The sequence below is a fragment of the Haliotis rubra genome, unplaced genomic scaffold (genome assembly GCF_003918875.1).
Source record: "Haliotis rubra isolate DU_JTF1 unplaced genomic scaffold, ASM391887v1 Scf77, whole genome shotgun sequence".
Lineage (NCBI taxonomy): Eukaryota > Metazoa > Mollusca > Gastropoda > Lepetellida > Haliotidae > Haliotis > Haliotis rubra.
In genome coordinates, this window is record NW_025767490.1 from 1,652,973 (window position 1) to 1,674,537 (window position 21,565).

At 38.7% G+C, this 21,565-nt stretch overlaps 1 protein-coding gene across 1 annotated transcript in view; it reads left to right on the forward strand.

Moving 5' to 3' along the window:
• Positions 1-21,565, forward strand: part of LOC124260583 (histone deacetylase 4-like) — a 185,138-nt gene that overhangs the window by 84,639 nt on the left and 78,934 nt on the right. The window contains 1 exon segment of the mRNA XM_046694906.1: positions 4,363-4,425. Coding sequence (XP_046550862.1) covers positions 4,363-4,425 — 63 coding nt within the window.

The window sequence follows — 21,565 nt, forward strand, 5'->3', positions numbered from 1 at the left end:
TTGTGTTCCCAACAGCTCATCAATAATTTGTCAAGAGGTGATGAATCACGATGTAGATTCTGGGGGCGGGGGCGTGACAATTCCATTAATCTGCTTGCCGAAGATATCCGTGACATTTATCGGAAACGGACTGATCTCTGAAAGGACTGTGGGATGAAAATACGTATTGTTATTGAAATAGGAAGTTGTTATATATGTGTTTTGAAACAGCATGTTTTTCCGCATTGACTTTGGTCTGTGACTTAATGGTGTCATGGGTTATCACAGTAGCCAAGGTGTTGGTAATCGAACGAAAGACTGGAGTTTGATTCCCAAAGTGGGTGGAATGTGTGAAGCCAGTTATCAGTGTCACCTGCTTTGATATCACTTGAAGAGAACACTAAGTGCTGTATAAAGTGTTTCTCTTTCTTTTCCTTCTTTCTTTTCTTTCTTCATCCGTTTTTCATTTTTTTCTCTTTATTCTTTTTCTTCTGCTTTTCTTCTTCTTCTTTTCTTCCTGCTCTTATTTCCTTTTACTTCAGTTTTGACTTCTGTTCTCTTTTCTTTTCCGTCTTTCTTGCTTCCTTCTCTCTTCTTTCCTTCCTTCTCTCCTTCCTTCCTTCAATCTCTCATCCTTCCTTTTATTTCTCCTTTTCATCTCAAGGTCAATGGATTCAGATGTTTTGAAGTATTAACTGATTGCACTGTCAACATTGAGATAGTTGTGCTAGGCTGCTGAAGTCACATATGTGAGATGGTAAGGGGAAGGGGCAGAGAAATATTTGGGGGTGGGACAAGGGGCAGAGAAATGTTTGGGGTGGGACAAGGGGGCATGGAAATGTTGGTGGTGGGACAAAGGGGCAGAGAAATATTTGGGGTGGGACAAGGGGGAGAGAGAAATATTTGGGGGTGGGACAAGGGGTAACATGGAAATGTTGGTGGTGGGACACAGGGGCAGAGAAATATTGGGGGTGGGACAAGGGGCAGAGAAATATTGGGGGGTGGGATAAGATATGTAAGATGGTATGGGGGTAGGGCACAGGAATATGGGGGTAACACAAATCACAAATTGTGTATGAGGAGCAAATAGTAGACAGGGCCCCACTGTAGCCATGTATGTTAGTTTATTCACCAGCTCAATATATCACACATGAGTGACTGACTGATAGTTTAAGACAAAATGTTATGGATGTCAACTTCTTCTTTATTGTATACTCAACGTTTCTGGGCTATTCCTTGCCCCTTCGTCTGACTTGAATACCAACTTTATGCTGCTCATAGGGTTATTCTTCTGTCAAGGTTAATGGCAGTAAGGCCAGACATTTATATCTTGTTTATGTGTCGACTGACCACTGTACATGGATGTATGAGGTAGTGAGTGAGAGAGATCGCCAAGGAATACACAGGCTCAACCACTGTGGTAATGAGTTTGTCTTACCTGCAAATATCCGCCCTGCAAACCAATTATATCTCAGTGTACTTGTTATTGTGTGAGGATTATGTAAGGGCACGTGTTCATGTCAAGGTGCACCTTCTTAAATGGGATTACTTTAAAGTTCATAGGCTTAAAGTAATTGTGCTGTTGGATGGTATACTTACTCTAACTGTTAATTTATGTGCACTCGTTAACAAGAGTTATTTGTATCATAAAACTTGTTTACTTTTATCATATACCACCTTTTCCTGTTAGTCTAATTTAATGGTCTTCAAAATTTTAAATAAATAATTTTAAATAAATAATATCAGGTGTGACAGGAAGGTTAGAATGTGTATGAAATGTATGTCTGATGGAGGTATGTTCTATAGGACATACCACAACGCGATTCTGGGTGAGAGTTTAGGTTATCAGAAGATGTTGACAACATCAATCACTGGATTGTCTAGTCCAGACTATTAAGTACAAGCCAAACAAACCATAGGCGGATCAAGAGGGGGGTGCAGGGGTGCGCACAGACATCCCCCTCTTTTGTCCTGAAAGTTTAATAAATGACCATTGAAACTCTCGTGAAAATGAAGTGTGCAAACATCCTCCCTTCTCAATAGTGTATGTTTAACACCCCCCTCTCTCTCTCTCTCTCTCAAAAAGCTGTATCCGCCCATGCAAACAACCTTAACTGCTTAACTGTTGCAAACTGTCTTTTAAATTTTTGTTTTAAAATAGTTAAAAAATCATATGTCTCAGAAAGTTGAAAAATGATATTATCAGGCACCACACAACACTGGCTTTAAAGCCATAAGGGTACAATGTGTTAAGCCCATTTCTGGTGTCCCCGTCCTTGATATTGCTGGAATATTGCTAAAAGCGGCGTAAAACCAAACACACTTACTCACTCACTTTAAAGCCATAAAGCTGAAATATTGCTGAGTGTGGCGTTAAACAACAAACAAACCAGTCAACTGGCTTTAAACTTTAGTTGAGTGTAATGGCTTTACAAAGATTCAAACTTGTTACATCATTATTTGCACTCAACTTTTTTGTCTTAAATGTGGTTACAAACATTAGTTTCTTTATATTCCTCTATCTCCATTAGTCAGTGTAGTGTTTATCCCAAAAGATGAGGTAACTATTCATAAGTCAGATGAGCCTCAGAGCTTTTAGTTCAATGCTGGTGGTTTTAGTGCCATTTAGTTACTCTACAACCAAACAAGTATTATGTCATTAATGGTATGTCAAGTTTGTATGGTCTTTTTACCATTTTTCTCCCATGATCGGTTGCAGTTTCTTGAATTATGTTAGTTCATTCACCTATTTTTATCAGCTCCATAAATCACTCAACAGTGACTGACAGATCTTTAGGCGGCCTTCAGCATTATTATAATGTCATAGTTTGGGTGAACAAGACCAGACCTTGGTTTATCCTTGGTTTATGAATCTGATGACTCCAAAATATTGAAATGTAAATCTAAAAAACAACATTTGTTGATTTTATGTGCCGACCAGAATGTTTTGAAAAACCTTTATGACGTTCTTTTCAAAATTATATAATTTGTTTTACTACATTTATAACTTTAAAAAAAATGTTAAGAATTGTTATCCTTTATTTTTTCTTTTAACTGTATACACTTTGAGAATTTATTTTTTTTAAATTTGATTTTTTTTCTATTTTTTTTCTTTATTTTTTAGAACTATTGACCTTGCCGATTCCTTTTTGGAGCCTCAATTTAGTTTGTAGGTGATGGACGGGACAAACTCCTCCATTCTCATATGAACAAGTACTTCAGTCAGGTTTTGTGTTGCAAAATCATGTTGGCTAGCAAACAATACTCTGGTCCTAAGTATCTTGGCTTACTTTGATATAAGATGCTTGTTGATGGTGGAAAGCTTACAAGTATTTCAACACTTAACACACTTTCACTTTGCTGTTTCCATTGGAAGGAAGTCGAACACTTTAGTTCAAATGTCTGGGTCTCTAACATGTTAGTTCCCTTTTTGCTCTCGGTTTAGAAAGTCAGGAGACAAGTACGGAAGCTTATCATTGTCTGCAGAAGAGAATCATATCAGAATTGCATCCGTCCTTAAAAGATACGAGATGGAATAAAATATGGCTTATGTTGATCTGTTTAATACTGTAAAATTAGATGGAAATAGCTCTGGACCCAGCTGGAGCCATCTTTGCTGGAAGATGACCAATGTGTCCATACTTCAACTGTGATGTACTCGGTCACTTTGTGGGGCGGTGGGGTAGCCTAGTGGTTAAAGCGTTGGCTCGTCACCCCGAAGACCCGGGGTTGATTCCCCACATGGGCACAATGTGTTAAGCCCATTTCTGGTGTCCCCTGCCGTGATATTGCTGGAATATTGCTAAAAGCGGAGTAAAACTAAACTCAGTCAGTCAGTCAGTCGATCACTTTGTGAAAACAATTCTGATAAGAAATTAGCAAGATGTTGCAAGAGACAAATCTTGCCAATGAGGTTATGCAGTTATCTTGTTCTATTTTAAGGCACATGTATTGTCTGCTGTTATTTTAAACAATTTGTAAAGTTTGCGTTAGTGTGATTTTTGCAACAACAGTTCACTACGCTGCCTGAAAGATGAATCAGAAAAGGGACAGTAGGTATTATCTCTCCGTGCTAAAGGGCTGAGTTCGATTCCTCATGGGTACAATAGGTGTAGCCCATTTCTGGTGTCCCTTGCTGTTAGACTGCTGTACTGTTGCTAAATGCAGAACTGAAACTCTTCACTCAGATGGACCATCAACCTATTTCATTCCCAGATGATAATTGGAAAAGTCCAAACTGTTACCCTTTGCAACATCATACGTATCTGCTGACGTTGGACGCCTTCACAGAATGTATTTTCTTACGTTGATTCCGTTTTGTATTTGACGATGTTGCCATGGTTACTTGGTGTTATATTATTGCGTTTGTTTGTGTTGTTCCAGACACAATTGGCTCCCATGAAATAGCCATGGAAATTAACAGCTTTACAAATATGGGCAGAAGAGGTAAGAGTTATCTCCCTTTATAGATGTTGCCGTTTCCATAGCATGCCAGCCCTGAAGTAATGCATTATATCAGAGTGAATCCTGGCATGTATTAATGTAATCCCCTTGGAAAGAGGACAGGCAGTACTGGACTGTTGATAACAGTAGACTCAATGGTGAAGCACCTGCTCCTAGCGTCCAGAATTGACCACACCTAGGACATTCAGTTACCAAATCTTATGACTTTGGACTTGGTCAGTGAATGACTCTATGGGAGGTATTGATTTGAGACAGTTAAACAATTGATGTTATTATCCCCTGCTAGGGACTTCTGTCATCTCTCACATGTACAGAGATTCTTGTGGTATCTGTTTGCAGGTGTTACAGGTGACTTCACTTGTGGTGTAGCGAGTTCCTGTAAAGCGTATATGCTCATATTTATCTGCTTGAGAAGAGTTGACTTACACATAGGGAAAAGGCTACAAAAACTTTATTTTAAAACTTCTTTGAAAAGGTTGTATATATCAGTCTTTTAATGTTGGATTTAAGCTTTGCCAATTTAATCAGTCACTTGCGCATAGAAGGTCAGTTATTTGGATTCTGATAATCTGTGAGTTGTTGATGGGCATGTTAGGAGTGTCTAGATTGGGACTCTATGTGACTTATTGCTTGAAGATGTCCTCCCAATGTGTATGTTGCTGTGTCAGTGATGCATATCTCAAAAGCCTGTTGTCCAGTTTGAAATATCTTGGCACCCCTATGGAAAGTTCAGTAGCGTAAGATTGAGTTTTGTCCCTTCCTTACCCATGTGTTCTGACTGTTCAGTGGGATTTGACTGCGGTGATTGTGTGGAAGGAATTGTAATGACATATCGGTAATATCACAGTTTATCACATAAGATGTAGGTTTCTCAGGTGGATTCAATAATTATGCAAGTATACTGAACAACATCCAAAACGCACCACACTAAAATGCACCGACGATGCTCAGATATCTTGGCTACATTTCAGTCTGACGGGGTTATTTCGTATTATGTGGGTGGTTCGTTTCTAATGTTGTCCAGTATATGAAAGGTCTTGTCAGTAGTAGTGGTGGTCCGATTAATTGAAATAATCGAAGATTGGTCACAGTGACTAAACGACCAAGCAATTGATCATGTTTTCTCATAATCGAATACAAACAATTCTGGAACACTTGTTTTCATAAACAATATTTTTCACAAGGTTGGTTTTGTCTGTTACATTTCATAAGCACTACAAGCTTGTTTCAAGTCATGATTAAATTTATCTTAAAGACTCCAAGAAATTTATGTTCCCGACATACTAGTCATCCTTTAAAGATGTGAAATTTTGCCAAAAACCCCAAAAGAACTACATGTTTTTTCCTTATTTTTATGTGCATTAACAAATTTCATTAATGATGCTAACCAATTTATTTCGATGATTGATCGGTTGTAATAAACCAATCATCAATTTTGAGATTTTAACCAATTCCCAACACTAGTCAGTAGTACTACATTCAGTGTTTACATCCAAATATGGCGTTGATCTCATCTGTCAGTAATTGTGTAAGAACTGACCAGTGGGATTTAGATGAGGTGTTGTGATAAATGTGATCTTCATCAAAATGAACTGAACACAAGAAGTCTGCTTGAGTACAGGGCCTTACTCCAGTGGGGAGTCCTGTGGACTGTTTCGAGAGACATTCGCTGACTTTTTAAAAAAAATAATATGTTCTGTGTCTTTTATCAATTCTAGATATTTCCTATGTGGTTGTAAATAGGGCTGACTATTGAGGGGGAAACAACTATTGCGATAACGATAGTCTACTGCAACATACTACTGCGATAGCAACCAACTATTGCGACCAACTATTGCAATAGTTTTTCTCTCCTTGAATTGTCTCATTTGAAGTCATTTCCCAAATGAATGTATAGTTTATATGAAATGAAAACAAGTTAAAGTAGTTTCAGTCTCGTTTAATAACTGACAAGAAACTTGAAACCCAGATCAAGTAAACATTTAAAACATAAACTCAGTGAAGCTGCAAGTCTGCGCCCAAACATCCTGTATTTTGCGCTGCACATTTACAACGGAAGTCAATTACTAAACTATCGATAGTCACACATACTATTGATGAATCGATAGTTTTTCGTTTCTACTATCGACTAATTGTTATCGGAGACTCAACAATTGCAACCATCGATAGTTCGTTGCATCGTTACAGCCCTAGTTGTAAAGCATCTGTCTCAGAAACATGTTGCATGGAATTGTTTAACCTGTTGTGAGGCTGACTAATGATTGAGCTTCTGATGTCATATATCAGTTCGGGGTTTGCCATGACGCAGAAAACCTGCGTATTTGACGCACAAAATATATCCGATACGCAGTAAATTTAGAAGCTTGTGTCATTGTTGATGCAATGCTACTGGGCCCTTAGTTCAGATAATCTAAAGCTCTCAAACTAAATGTTTGCCAGTTAACTGCTCAGTGCTGATTAAATACCTGACCTGCCTTGTTTTTTGTCATATCAAACAATCACAGTTGATGTCTTGTTGAAAGTTCAAAACTGAAGTTGACTCCCAAAGACATGTCCATGACTCCCTCTCATGACACCAGGGAGTCATGGTGACTCCTAAATATTTATCACTTCACATATTCCAGGAAGACTTCATGACAGACTTTAGGACTGACATTATATGATAAAGAGGTTAACAGTTTAGTTTGGTTCAGGATAATATATGTGATAATACTTATGTTTCTATGGTTACTGAAACATCCATGAAAGTATGTGTGAAATAATGATTGGCTTGTCTATTGATGTTGCAACAGTAATTACAGCAAGATGGCCTCTATGGACAGTGTTAGCTTCTCAACCAGAGGTTGAGTCCAGAAACCAGAGCTCCAGATAAGATTTAGCTCATGTGGGTACTGTACCCACTGTATTTTTTTGGAGTGGGTATTATGAATGTTGAGTGGGTATTTCATTTTCCGTTACCCACAGCTTTCAAATATGTGTGTATTTCAGTCATTTTACTCACCTAAGTATATTGAGTAAGTTTACTAAGCAGGTATGTTCTGCCTTATGTCATACCTAATCAAAACCAACTTAAATATAATGGAAATGATTTCATAAAAAATCACTCATCCTATACTGACTGTACAACACTAGTCCTATACTAACAGTACAACTTGATTCCAATCAATGTCTTTTTCATTACGCAAGTGATTTTTATAAATATATTACGTACGCATTTGTTTTAAACTTTTTGCATGTATCTAACATTTTCAATGCGTAATTGGTACGCAATAATTATTTTTCAATGCGTAATTGGAAATTTTCTCTGCATATTTTACCCGGATACGCAGCTTATCGGGGCCTCTGGAGAGCGGAAGGTCCTTGGTTAGACCCAGGATCATATGAGGTTGAGAGATGTTAAAAAGTGGTACTTGTTGTTACCTTGCCTTGTGCTCAGGTTATATAACTTGCCGGTTGGCTCAGTTGGTTTACTGTGTCTGAGTGAGGGTGTAGGCTGCAGTATATCGGGTCAAAAGGTGTTAAAAGTGGAAATTCTTTCTTGTGCATTTATATCAAAATATATTTTAAAAATCCAGAAATTGATTCCCAAGTTATGTTTCCTTTTGAAATTGACGGATAAAATTCTCTGATATTTATCTGATGTTGTTTCCAATGTTTCCATGACAACAAAATGGCGATCCTGACCATCTGTGTATTTCAGTATGTAGAATATAGGGCTGTATATACAACCAGACACTGCCAAACACTTTAGATTGTAATATGTTGCTGTATATAGTTACTGTGTCGAAATATATTGCATACAAACATTCTGATTCTTTTAACTCCATTCAGTGTTAATATGTTAACATACCTCCTACTGATGAGTTAGTGAGTTTGTTTGGTTTAGTTTTTTAGCAATATTCCAGCATTATTAGGCATGGGACACCAGAAATTGGTTGCACACATTGTACCTGGTGGGGAATCGAACCTGGGCCTTTGGCATGAGGAGCAAACGCTTTAACCACTAGACTACCCCACCGCCCCTACTGATGATAGTACAAATGTACTACATGCAACGCTAAGCGATTCTGGCGTGCACTGGATGCTGGCTGCCTTGATACTTGCACTGCAATAACGTCTATATATTCTGATGAATCTATTTTTAACAATTATAGCTTAGCTGTGTTGATGTGATGCTTAGCACTCAATATATTCTTCTGTAGAGGTAATAAATATCATGTTTCGGTATTATTTACTCAGTCTAAGTAGAAGCTAGGTATGAAGTAATGTAATCGGAATCTGAGCTTTCACATTTGGATTCTCGTTGCAGATGTAGCTGTAACAGAGTTGCAAATATGTATGCACCTGAAATCATCTGAGGAAGATTAGAGACTTGTGACTTAAAGTAATAGCATTGACTCTCTGTTTCTTTCTTTTGTGCAGTGTACAGGGTCTAAGTGAATGATGATGATGATGTTACAGGGTCTAAGTGGATGATATGATGATGATACAGGGTCTAAGTGGATGATATGATGATGATACAGGGTCTAAGTGGATGATATGATGATGATACAGGGTCTAAGTGGATGATATGATGATGATACAGGGTCTAAGTGGATGATATGATGATGATACAGGGTCTAAGTGATGATGATGATGATATGGGTCTAAGTGATGATATGATGATGATACAGGGTCTAAGTGGATGATGATAATGATGATGATGTTATAGGGTCTAATTGGATGATATGATGATACAGGGTCTAAGTGGATGATAAGTGGATGATGATGATGATGATGATGATGATGATGACAGTGATGATATGGATGGTGACGGTGGTGGTGGTGGTGGTGATGATGATGATAATGATGGTGATGATGATACAGGGTCTAAGTGGATGATGACGATGGTGGTGATGATGACAGTGATGATATTGATGGTGACGGTGGTGGTGGTGATGATGATGATGATGACGATGACGATGATGACGGCAATGATGATGATGATGATGATTTATAAAGCACCAAGTCCAATCCACCAAGCTGCTGCTTATAGCACCACATGACACGGGAAAGATAAAGTAAAACTCCAGAAATATTCTTACATATAGTTCTGTGGTAGAACTGAAGGTTAAGTGGTTATAAAAAAATATGTCGTGTGTCTTCAGTCAAATCCAGATTTGAAAGCCAACAGGTGAAGTCGTGAGATCTGTTTTGACCCAACTGTCACCGGACTGGAGTTGTACTTGATGAGAATTGAAACCATGTTAACTCACTGGCTAAACATCATTTCTTCTGTACACAGTCCCCATTCTGTCTTTCCCCGCTCTGACAAATCGTTGCTGTTTCACCAATTTGTGTGGGTGGGTTAGCACAGACAGTAACATCCCTGGAATATATTCCGTAGAGACGGTATTCATGTAAAGGTCACTAACCAGTCAGTTCACTGCAGTTATAAATGTAGATGAGGAAGTGTTTCATGTTGTTGGGGCAGGGGTGGACCAGTCGTCCATGACGTTGCAGTTAGCTGTGCAGAGTAGCATCCCATGGCATGCCACATAGATTGTGGGTTCGAATCCCAGTTTGACTTGATGTTTCTAATTATGTCAGCACCATGCCAGTGCGTGTGAGTTTCACCAGAATGGTAAATGTTCCAGATGTGCGTCACTCGTGGCCTCCCTTCGACATTAAGCTATTCCACCATGACATGACTTAAAATACTGTTGAAAGCAGCATTAAACTCTGTAGCCAAATACACAGCCAGGAGGGGGTGGTTGGGTAGCTGAGTGGTTGAAGCGTTCGCTCATCACGCCATTAACCCAGGTTCGATTCCCACATGGGTACTATATGTGAAGCCCATTTCTGGTGTCCCCTGCCGTGATATTGCTGGAATATTGCTAGAAGTGAAGTAAAACTGACTCACTCACACAGTCACGAAATACATGTCTGAACATTTTTATTTAACAAGCATGACAGTGTGAATAGATTTTTTACTGCTTTTTGAGGCATTACTGCAAAATATTGTCGTCAATTAATAGGCAATTAATTCTGTTGCTGTTGGCATTTTAGCAATATTTCAGTAAAAATATGATCTTGTGTCCAACAACTGTGTCTTTCTCCATTAGCCCTGTGTCTTTCTCCACTAGTATAAGGCACACTTGTTAATTACTAGCTATTTGTAATGCTCACTCAGGGCCCTGTTTTTAGAAAAGAGAGCCCTTAATCTGTGTACAATTAGGATAATATAGATCAGTAGGGCATGAGGTACATGCTTTTTGTGTTTTACTGAATGAACTATGAAGTAATTTGATTCACTCAGAACAGTGCAGCTTTTAAGAAATGGTTTATTTATAACATGGGAACTTCAGGTTCAGTGTTGAAATATTCACCATGTTTAAGTGGATGTCTTTTTGTTGCAAAGTATTTCTTGTTAATTTACAATCAGAGGGTTATATATTTGGACTTTGCGAGTATTGTTAGCATTTTTGCTTCAATTAAGTTCATGTACGTGGTGTATAGTTCGTTACACGTTCTATGAATATCTCATGATTAACCTAGTTATGTTCTTATCGTGAATGAGTTAGATGAACCATGTTTCGGTTTGCATTGTTTGAAATTGGTTTAAAAGACATAATTGGTTGGATAGGCAGTCGTTTGTTGTGGAAGTAATGATGGCAGTGAAAGGGAAGTAACTCTGTATTTGCGCTCTTGAAGAAAATATATTTGATCAACTCAATACACCTGTGTAGATTTTGGGGCATTTTAGCTGATTTTAAAGGGGAATACTTCTTGTTGTAGTTTATAATTTTGTTTTGATAATTTGCACCCCCTCAACACCAGATTTGAGTCCAGCATTCCATGTGTATGTATATAAAATAAGGTAAGGGTCAGATGATATAATGTTGGTTACATCACACATTGTGATCGCACTATCTTTTTGAACTGGGGACAAAGGTGGCCCAGCAATTAAAGGCACCATGACTGACTGTGCAGAGTTACATCCCTTGGACAGTTCCAGGCTTCAAATCCTGGTTTACTCGGTAATGTTTCATTGAAATTTGGCCACATGTAATGAATGCTGATAAATACATATGTTGGATACTACAGTCAGTAACTATGGCAACAGCTACCTGTTAGGTTATGGACCACACAAACCAGTGATTGATATAATGAGCAGCAATGATAGGGGTAAATGACATTCAGCTAATTGTGCCGAAAGGTGCAAGGAATCTTCTCCATTTGGAGTTATATATATCATTTAACCGGTTATTAAGGGTATTACCCTTCACAGACTGATGTGGTTATATGATGTTCAACATAGAGTAGCGACCTTTATAGATAGGGTCCGGTCCTTGGGCTTTGCTCTAATAGTGTTTCAATCTAGAGACCTTTTATATGACAGGAACCCTTTAATTTTCTTTGTGAATTTTGAGTGAGTGAGTGAGCATCGTTTTATGCCACATTTAGCAATATTCCAGCAATATCACGGAGGGGGGGACACCAGAAATGGGTTTCACACATTGTACCCATGTGGGGAATCGAACCCGGGTGTTTGGCGTGACGAGCAAACACTTTAACCACAAGGCTCCCCCAGCACCCTGCTGTATTTTGAACCTGGTTAGGTCACATGATAGTGAATGAGTGAGTTTAGTTTTACGCCACACTCAGCAATATTCCAGCTATATGGCAGTGGTCTGTAAATAATCGAGTCTGAACCAGACAATCCAGTGATCAACAGCATGAGCATCGATATGTGCAATTGGGAACCGATGACATGTGTCAACAAAGTTGGCGAATCCTGACCACCCAATCCCGTTAGTCGCCTCTTATGACAAGCATGGGTTACAAAAGATCAATATTCTAACCCAGACCTTCACAGGGTAAGGTCACATGATATGATAGAACGGGAAGGCTTTACCTTGATTAGGGCCCTGATGGGTATTCAGGGACCTGAGCACCTAATGCCTTGGGTATTGGAGGATCAGGTAGTACTTAGACTTAAACTCACTCACTCACTCACTCACTCACTCACTCACTCACTCACTCACTCACCCACTCACTCTCACTCACTCACTCCTCACTCACACCACTCCTCACTCACCAAAGAGATGACTCACCTAACTCCTCATCTCCACCTCTCACTCACTCACTCTCACTCACTCACTCACACTCACTCACTCACTCACTCACTCACTCACTCTCACTCACTCACTCACTCACTCACTCACTTTTGACAAGTTCTGTGTCCAGGACTAAAGCACCCAAAGAGATGAATAACTCCCATCTCCACCTATGGCACACATCGAAGAGAAATGTACACATTTTGACAAAGATGATATCAAATTAAAAACACAAATTTGATCATGTGACTTATTTTTTATTTTTCTATCCATCAGAGCCTGCAGTCATTGGTGACCTTCAGTCTGCTATAGTGATGTGTTTCAAGTCATATGTTTATGTAAAACACTCTATTCAGTTGAAGATAATGTGAATTTAAAGAGCCAGGTGGATAAGTCATTAAATTTTAGTTCAAACATGACTTGCCCAAGAATATTAAGTGCACTGGTTTTGAATTTCAAAGATTAGATTTGTAGATATGACAGGCTGAATGATATCAACACCTATAGTACTCAACTGGGTCAGGTGTCTATTTGTGGACTATTCAGTCAGCAAGGCCCTCAAGGCACTCATTTGTATGGAAATATATGTGATCATGCTTTCATAGCTTTCTATCTACAGAGGTGATTATATCCATGGCTTATGCCTTTTTATTGCTGGAAGACAAACGTGTAAAGGAAACATCTCAAGGTAGCTTGGCATGAAATGTGTATAAACCGTTGCAGTTGAATGGTTTTGGGTCAAGTGATTGACGTCATTCTGAGCCCATCCGGAATCTCCCCGGTTAATATGCAGTGTTATATTAATGTTTGTCGACATAAGCTCTTAGGGCAGTGCAGTGTCAACTTGGCACTCAGCTCCAATGCCCAACTTATGTAAATTATGTGTCCTTGTTGAGTGGGTAGATACTACTAACGCCTAACTATACCGCTATGAGGGTCTTGATGGGACTTGTGTAAGAGTCTTTTATTACTTATGCAGAAACGCGGTGTAAGAAATATTGTATGTATATCAGGGACTCTGTTGATAAACAAGCTATCTGTCATGTGGTATTACCTATTCAAGTGGGAGATTTGGGCAGCAACCTTGTTGCTCCAGTGTTTACAAGTTGAATCACTGTTTTGGTGGAATCGTGTATTCAAGTTGGTCTTTGTGTCTGGTTTTGATTGACTCACTTATTCACCCACCAAACTTGATATCTATGTCACCTACTCAATCTCATTTTCTTTTATTATTCAAATCTACGTCTTCACTTATCTGTTCATACAAGTAACCATCTTATCACTCACTCAGATACCCCCCCACCGTCCATGTCGCTCAGCCAATGACACACCCATCCATGTTGGGGGTGGGTGTGGGTTAGCCTAGTGGTTAGAGCTTGAATACCTACATGGTTACAATGTGTGAAGCCCATTTCTGGTGTCCCCTTCCCGTGATATTGCTAAAAGTGGTGTAAAACTAAAATCACTCACTCACCCATCCATGTCACTCACTGAAACAACCTCCAACCCTTCTGTGTCAGTTCAACAACATCCCACCCTCCAAGTCACTCAGGTGTCCCCTGAAACCCACCTGTCTGATATTCCCACCTGCTACCTCCAACCAGTGGTGTCCAACAACATCCCACCCTCCAAGTCACTCAACCACCGACCCACCTGTCCGTGTCACTCACTGAAACAACCTCCAACCCTTCTGTGTCACTTCAACAACATCCCACCCTCCAAGTCACTCAACCACCGACCCACCTGTCCATGTCAAACCCCACCTCCCACCCCCACCTCTTACTCTCCATATCAATTCTCCACCTTTATCGCTCTTTTTCACTTTTTATTGTATAAATTGTTTTCGTCACGATATGGCTGAGATATTGCCGATGTGACGTTAAATATTAACTCACTCACTCACTCACCTTTATCGCTCACTGAAACATCCAACCTGCCATCTGCCTCCCTCACTAACATAACAGTGCTGACTTAATATATTGTCGATAAACATGGATAAATATAGATACTTAGAGATTATAAAACTAGTGACTATCACGAGTAACAAGACACTGAATGTTTCAGGTTTTCAGTGTAATGTATTTGTTCCTAACAATTATTAACAATGATGTCTTTGTGAAATTGTAAGAGGTCCTATTATTTGAAATCAGCTTCTAGAAATAGAACTCATTTAAAAAACATTTTCTATTTTCTGCTTTTATACACGCATTAAAAATAGCAGCTGATAGTTCAATAACAGGTTAGTGAATGATTACATTGTGCTGGGTTTGAAGCATGTTGTATGATGTAGGTTAATGTATGTACGACTGCCTAGTGCTTGAGCACAAGCAACAAGTTCCACTCCAATGCTCAACGTCACCGGACGCGGATAGTTTCACTGTATCATGAGTGGCACAGCTCGGCCTTATTGTTTTCACTTTTACAGTTGTGTGCGTCATTTAATTGAGGAACCCTTTTCCTGTATGTCTTTGCGGATTCTCTCAAGGCCATAAAGACACATTGTTTGTGCTGTGGGTGCTATTAGCGGCTGATTTATGTGTATGTAACAGGCATAGAGTGACCTGCCGCCCTGAGCGTGTTCATGTGTCTGTCGTTCACTCAGATTCGGGTGTTCTGTCACAGATTGGATGGTATTCCGTGTTGTGAGTACTGCAGTGTGATTGGATTACATATCATTTACAATTTGATTGGTGGTTGGCTACAGTTGGGACTACCCAGAACACAACTAATTTCATAGTTGTCTGCAGTAGAGGACACTGGATATTGTGAATTACAGACTTGGGACATTGAAGAATTTGGAAAAGTACTTTAGGAGATTGTTTCAGTTAAAGTGGACAACTTCATACAATCTTCTGTGTTTTAAATGATTGTGTAATTCTGGGGATATGTTGATTTGAGTTATTTAAGTGCAACTTTCTGCTAAACATTCTGATTAACGTTTGTTAAAGGTAACATTGATTCTGCTTTGAAACAGGGTTAGGATGTGTTTATTTTATTGGTATGCACTAATATCTTTTGAGAAGAAATTTTATTCATTCAGTTTAGACATTTTTTATCACAAATGAATTAGTTAAAATCTCGGAAACATTTGGTTGGTTCATGTATTAGCAGTGTATTATGTTGATATTCCAGAATGTTCAAAACATGCTGCGGTACGTTGCAGTTTATCTCAAATATTAGGTGAGAAAAAAAAAAGAGTTTGTGGTGAGACGTTCTCCAAAAAATCTGATTGGTTTGGTTAACGCAAACATTTTACACATTTGGGATAATTCCAACTTGTCCTCCGAAGGGATTAAAACATTTAATCGTCAACTATGAAGTCTGCGATGGTGTGGGTGTGAGAGTTGCCAGTGTATTGCTGGGACCTTCTAAGGGACTTAACATTCTACACCAAGGCTACACATTTGGCAGTTTTGAGCTGTTACCGCTGTCATTGTTGCCTTGTGCCGGAATCATTTGACTGTGTGCTTATACCAACCTGAAGTGGAGCTGGGGATTTAGCTGCACTTGATCAAATTCCAACTTTTAGTGATAACCTCTTTTATCTCTATAAAACACATCCGGATTGAGCATCTATAACTCGGGAGCCGTCAAGAACTGCACAATGTTGAATGGAAGCTTTTCTCCATGGGCATACTGTCCATACCCCTTGTGTAAGTGTTGTGTTTTCTTTATTGTTTTTTGTCAACATAGTTAATGCCTTTATGTTTTTGGTTACATCACTTATTTCTTCACTGGTTTTTTTTGAAAAAATTTAATTTAAGAAACTTTTTTGAGGTTTCATGATTTTAATGAGTGATAAGCATACACCATTTCAAAATATTGTTCTTCAAATGTTGATAGTTTATTTTACCAGATTATGATTGTACAAAATATATTATCTTTATGAAGTCATTTGACCATTTACACTTAATACATTAACACTTATTATTTTTTGCTGAAAATAATATCATCATAATAGAAATTTGGAAATAATAATTTCTTAATGAAAACCAAGTTAAGGCCCATGCCTTTTCATTCACTTCTTTTAACTCCATTGTAAGTACAGAGTAATGAATTAGTAAATGAAGTTTATGAGTGTAGATAACCAAACGTTCTTTGGGGAGTGGACTTTCTCGAGGGAATCAGTAGGCACATAGTTGTTTACTTGTGTTAAGCCAATTGCCCCCAGGCTAGGAGCCTGTGTTTGACATGGTATCAGCGTATGACAGGTTCTGCCTTTGAAGATGAGCAAGAAATGAGCTTATTTAAAAACACTTCATTTCAGATTGTGATCACGTCTCGTTACCTTGTTTACATCCTTGTCCACTGGGGCTAGCAGATACCTTGAAACCTCCTTAATCTGGACAATAGCCAGGAGATACCTTGAAACCTCCCTAATCTGGACAGTAGCTAAGAGATACCTTGAAACCTCCTTAATCTGGACAATAGCTAGATTTAGGTACCTTGAAACCTCCTTAATCTGGACAATAGCCAGATGTAGATACCTTGAAACCTCCTTAATCTGGGCAATAGCTAGGAGATGTGAGTACCTTGAAACCTCCTTAACCTGGATAATAGCTAGGAGATGTAGGTACCTTGAAACCTCCTTAATCTGGACAATAGCTTGGAGATGTAAGTACCTTGAAACCTCCTTAATCTGAATAATAGCTAGGAGATGTAGGTACCTTGAAACCTCCTTAATCCAGACAGATATGCAAAATGGAATATATCCATGCAAAACAGGATAAGTCAGCAATCTTCTGTATTCAGTTTAACAGTAATGTGGCCACTGATCATTGGCATGTCAAAATGGTCAAAACAGTTCAGAGGAGTTTTGTAAAAAAAATTCTTGTTTTACAGAATATAATGTTTGTATACATATGATGACTTGTTATTGTACTTGGTACCCAATATTTATATTTGATACCTAGTAATCATGATATTTATTATATTCTCCAGATAGTGGATTCATTCTCACCTACTACTGGACATGAAGTCATTGAAAGACAACTTTAGAATGTCTATTATGAGAAACACGAAGTTTCAAAGTATATTCTTACTCCTTCATCAGGATTTATCGATGTTAAGTTCTGTATTATAGGAACATGACATTTTGGAGTATATTATAACTCCTTCATCTCGTTCCTCATAATAAAGAAGTTGATATCTACAAAGCCTAGTGGTTAAAGCGTTCGCTCGTCAAGCCGAAGACCCGGGTTCGATTCCCACATGGGTACAAAGTGTGAAGCCCATTTCTGGTGTCCCCCTCCGTGATGTTGCTGGAATATTGCTAAAAGCGGCGTAAAACCAAACTCACTCACTCACTCACTCACCTACTGCTGACATGGGAAGTAAATCTGATGCAGCTACACATACTGAGGTATTTTTTAGAGAAGTTAAATATTACATTTCACATTGGTTAAGTCAGAAGCTTCACAGGAATTTGTTGATTCAGAATGGAAAATTTAATCGTCCATTCAGGGCTTGATTCAGCTTCAGAATCTCATGATGTTTTCATTACGGAAATGGAATGATGTTTGTTTTGTTGAAAATCAACTGGTCTGTTTTAATGAAAATCAACTAGTCCAATCACAGCTTGTTGATTCTGCTTGCAAAATCAACAGATTCTCAGGATTTGGCCATTACAGAAATGGAACGATTAACAAGCCCTGAAACACTCGTCTGTTTTAATGTATGCATTATAACGTCATGAATTTATAAGCAAATGTTATCTGTAGCTTGTAATAGTATTCTTTCATGTTATTACATTAATTGTCTCATTCGAGAATGAAAATATCTCTGTAGATGATAAGCAAATTGTTTAGTGATAGCATCTTATTGGTAATATTTATTATGTTAAAAATATTAAATCATCCATTATAGTTGCCCATTATCTAGACCATGGCGCAGTTATTGCAGGATTATTGAGAGGTTGTGGGATATTTCTTAACTTGCATGAGTCTTTTAGGCAATATAATTATTAGTTTAAATCCTAATTTCTAGATTTTGTGAAACATGCTTTCCCTATCTAGACTTGCCTATTATGAAGGTAATATCAACAAATGTATGTTATTACGCATAACACCAGGGGGTAGCCTAATGGTTAAAGCATTGGCTTGTCACACCGAAGACCCAGGTTCAATTCTCTGAATGAGGTACAATGTGTGAAGCCATTTCTGGGGTCCCCTGCCGTGATATTGCTGGAATATTATTATTATTATTATTGCTAACTCACTCACTCACTCAGTGCAGCCTTGCAGCCTTTCAGCAAGGCTAGGTATTTCTATCTATGGTTGTAACTGTGATCTATATGATGAGAGACTGCAGCAGATGAATGCAAATATTGATCCGTGTTGAAATACAGTTGCCAAAAATACAATAGGCATTGTGTACATGTGTTTGTTCTAAATGGGGAAACAGTGATGTGTGGATAAGAGATTCAGAGAAAGACAGTAGAATCAATATCCTTGTGATCTCACCAGACTCAAGAGTTATACTGTACTCGAGCCAAAATATGGTAGGTTATGGGGGATCAGTAGAATAGTGTGAGCCTTCTTTCACTGTCCTTGGAGTCTGTAGCTTGTCTTGCTTGATCGAGACAGAAATGGTTACTGTGTTTCCTGTTTATTCAGTTCTAATTTGAAGCAAAACAGAAACATTGATGATAATAATACTCAAATACCGCAACTCAATGAGGACGACTATGATTAGATTTTCACTTGCCCTCATCACAATTAAGTAGTCGCGGGTTAACAGACAAGCATGAAGGCAACACAATATTTCGTTAATCATTGTTGTTGTTTGTTTAACGCCACATTCAGCAGTATTTCAGCGATTGGTTTTAATCATAGAAGACCGCCTCCGTGGTGTAGTGGATAGAGCGTCCGCCAGGAGACCGGAAGGTCGCGGGTTCGATCCCCGACCGCATCATACCAAAAGACGTTTAAAATATGGTACTTGTTGGTCCCTGCCTGGCGCTTGGCATTAATGGGTATAACAAGGACTGGTCGGCTCGGAGTCAGTATAATGTGTCTGAGTGGGGTATTCATGCTTCACTGCGGCATGGTATCTCAGTGGGCTAGCACTATAAAACCAGCTTAAGTCTGGGCTAGTACAAGCAGCCGCACATACACATACACATACACACGCATGCATGTCGTCATATGAGCGAAATATTCTCAAGCACGACGTTAAACCCAATTTCACCTCACCTCACCTTTAATCACAGAAACATATTTGGTTCTGATGGAAGTTTACGTGAGAATTAAATGTTGATCAACAGCATGTTGAATAAACTGTATGTTGTATGCACATTGTGTGAGTTGTGGATGCCACCTGTAAAACAGGATCCTCTCTCTGTATATGGCTCGAGATAAGCCGGATTTTGTGCCCCAGAAAAATAGATTTTGTTGTGAGGGTTTGGGCTGTGTAAAGATTACATTTTCACGAAACTTGTTTTCAAGTTTTCATTACGTGGTCGTGTGTGGTAATGGGGAAAAAGAGTACAGGCCTTTTGTGGCAAGCATGGGTTGCTGAAGACCTATTCTACCCCGGATCTTCACGGGTCACAAATCCATTGAAGTTGAGCAATGTTGGCCATGGAGAGTCGTTGGATGGATGATCATGTTTGCCTGTTATATTCCTGAGAGTTTATACAGACATTGGTCTCAATGAGGCACTTCTAACTCGTGTAGTCCCAGGTTAGGCAAGAAACTTTGTTCAAAATAGCCTCTGTCGACCCATCAGTAAATGGGTACCCGGTGGGATGAGATGGTCATATGATTGTTAACCTTCTAGCACCTCACAGACCAACATTGGTTATACTGTACCCTGATTCAGTGACTGGGGTAATAAAGTTATTATTATATGAGAATGATAGCTATTTCATGGATTGTTACCAGTGAAAAGCTGTATTGCATTGATCCAGATAAACAAACACGAGAAAACAAACATTGTCAGAGAAAATGTGAAATTTGCGATGTGTATTTCGATTTTCAGTTGTATTTCTTGTTACGCTGGTCATTGTGTTAAATGCTGAGATTCAGTGAACACCTGGTGTTATTGCTGATTTTCAGTGGTCCATCCATATGATTTTCACTGAATTCCATTTTGGCAAATAATTGAGACTGAACATTCTCTAGTTTTTATAATTCATATTTACCAGACAACCCTCCACATCCACTGCACAAGATATTTTGTATTCGTATAATTATCAGATGTTGCCATGCCATTTAGATGCTTGTACTTTGAAGTTTTGAAATGTCAAAAACCTTTAAAGAAAACAGGAAACATCTTTTGTTGGAGATCTTAACATGTCATGAAAAATTTCTGCTAGTTTATCTTTAGTCAATCTATTGTGAAATTGTTGCTTAACCCATTCAACACCACAGGCTGAATAATCGGCCACAACGTTATGAGTCCCCAGAAACCGGAGGCCGATTAATCGGCCAGGCAGTAGTCATGTCAAAATGAGACATAATTTCAGAAACCTACCTGACTTATGATTCATATATTAAATCTATCACATTTCACAATGTCTGAAAACACTTAATAAATTTCAATCGATCATATATTATCGACAGAATTAAAATTATAAACTATTTTTTGCAAAGTTATTGAAAACAACGATTCTCGGACACATGCTTTGGCAGTGGGTCCACAGTAACATTGTCAAAGAGCAAAATAACGATGTTTCGAGGAAATCATTAAATAAATTGAATAAACTAATGAATAAAATCAACAACAGCATTCATAAAAGTTGTCAAACATACATATTAAATTACTATTTCCATCTTTTTGTGCGATCATGTAATGTAAGTCAAGTCATTGACAAGTGACATCTCTGCTCTCGCCGCCTCAATCTTCACGCGCGGACACGATGTTTAAATATATACATGAAGCATTTTTATCCCACCGGCATGTAATGCGGTGGGATATAGTCGTCGCCTCGTCCGTCTGTCCGTCCGTCCGTCCGTCCGTCCGTCCGTCCGTCGTCCGTAATCATTTTGTTTCCGGAGCATAACTCAAAGACCGTTCGATAT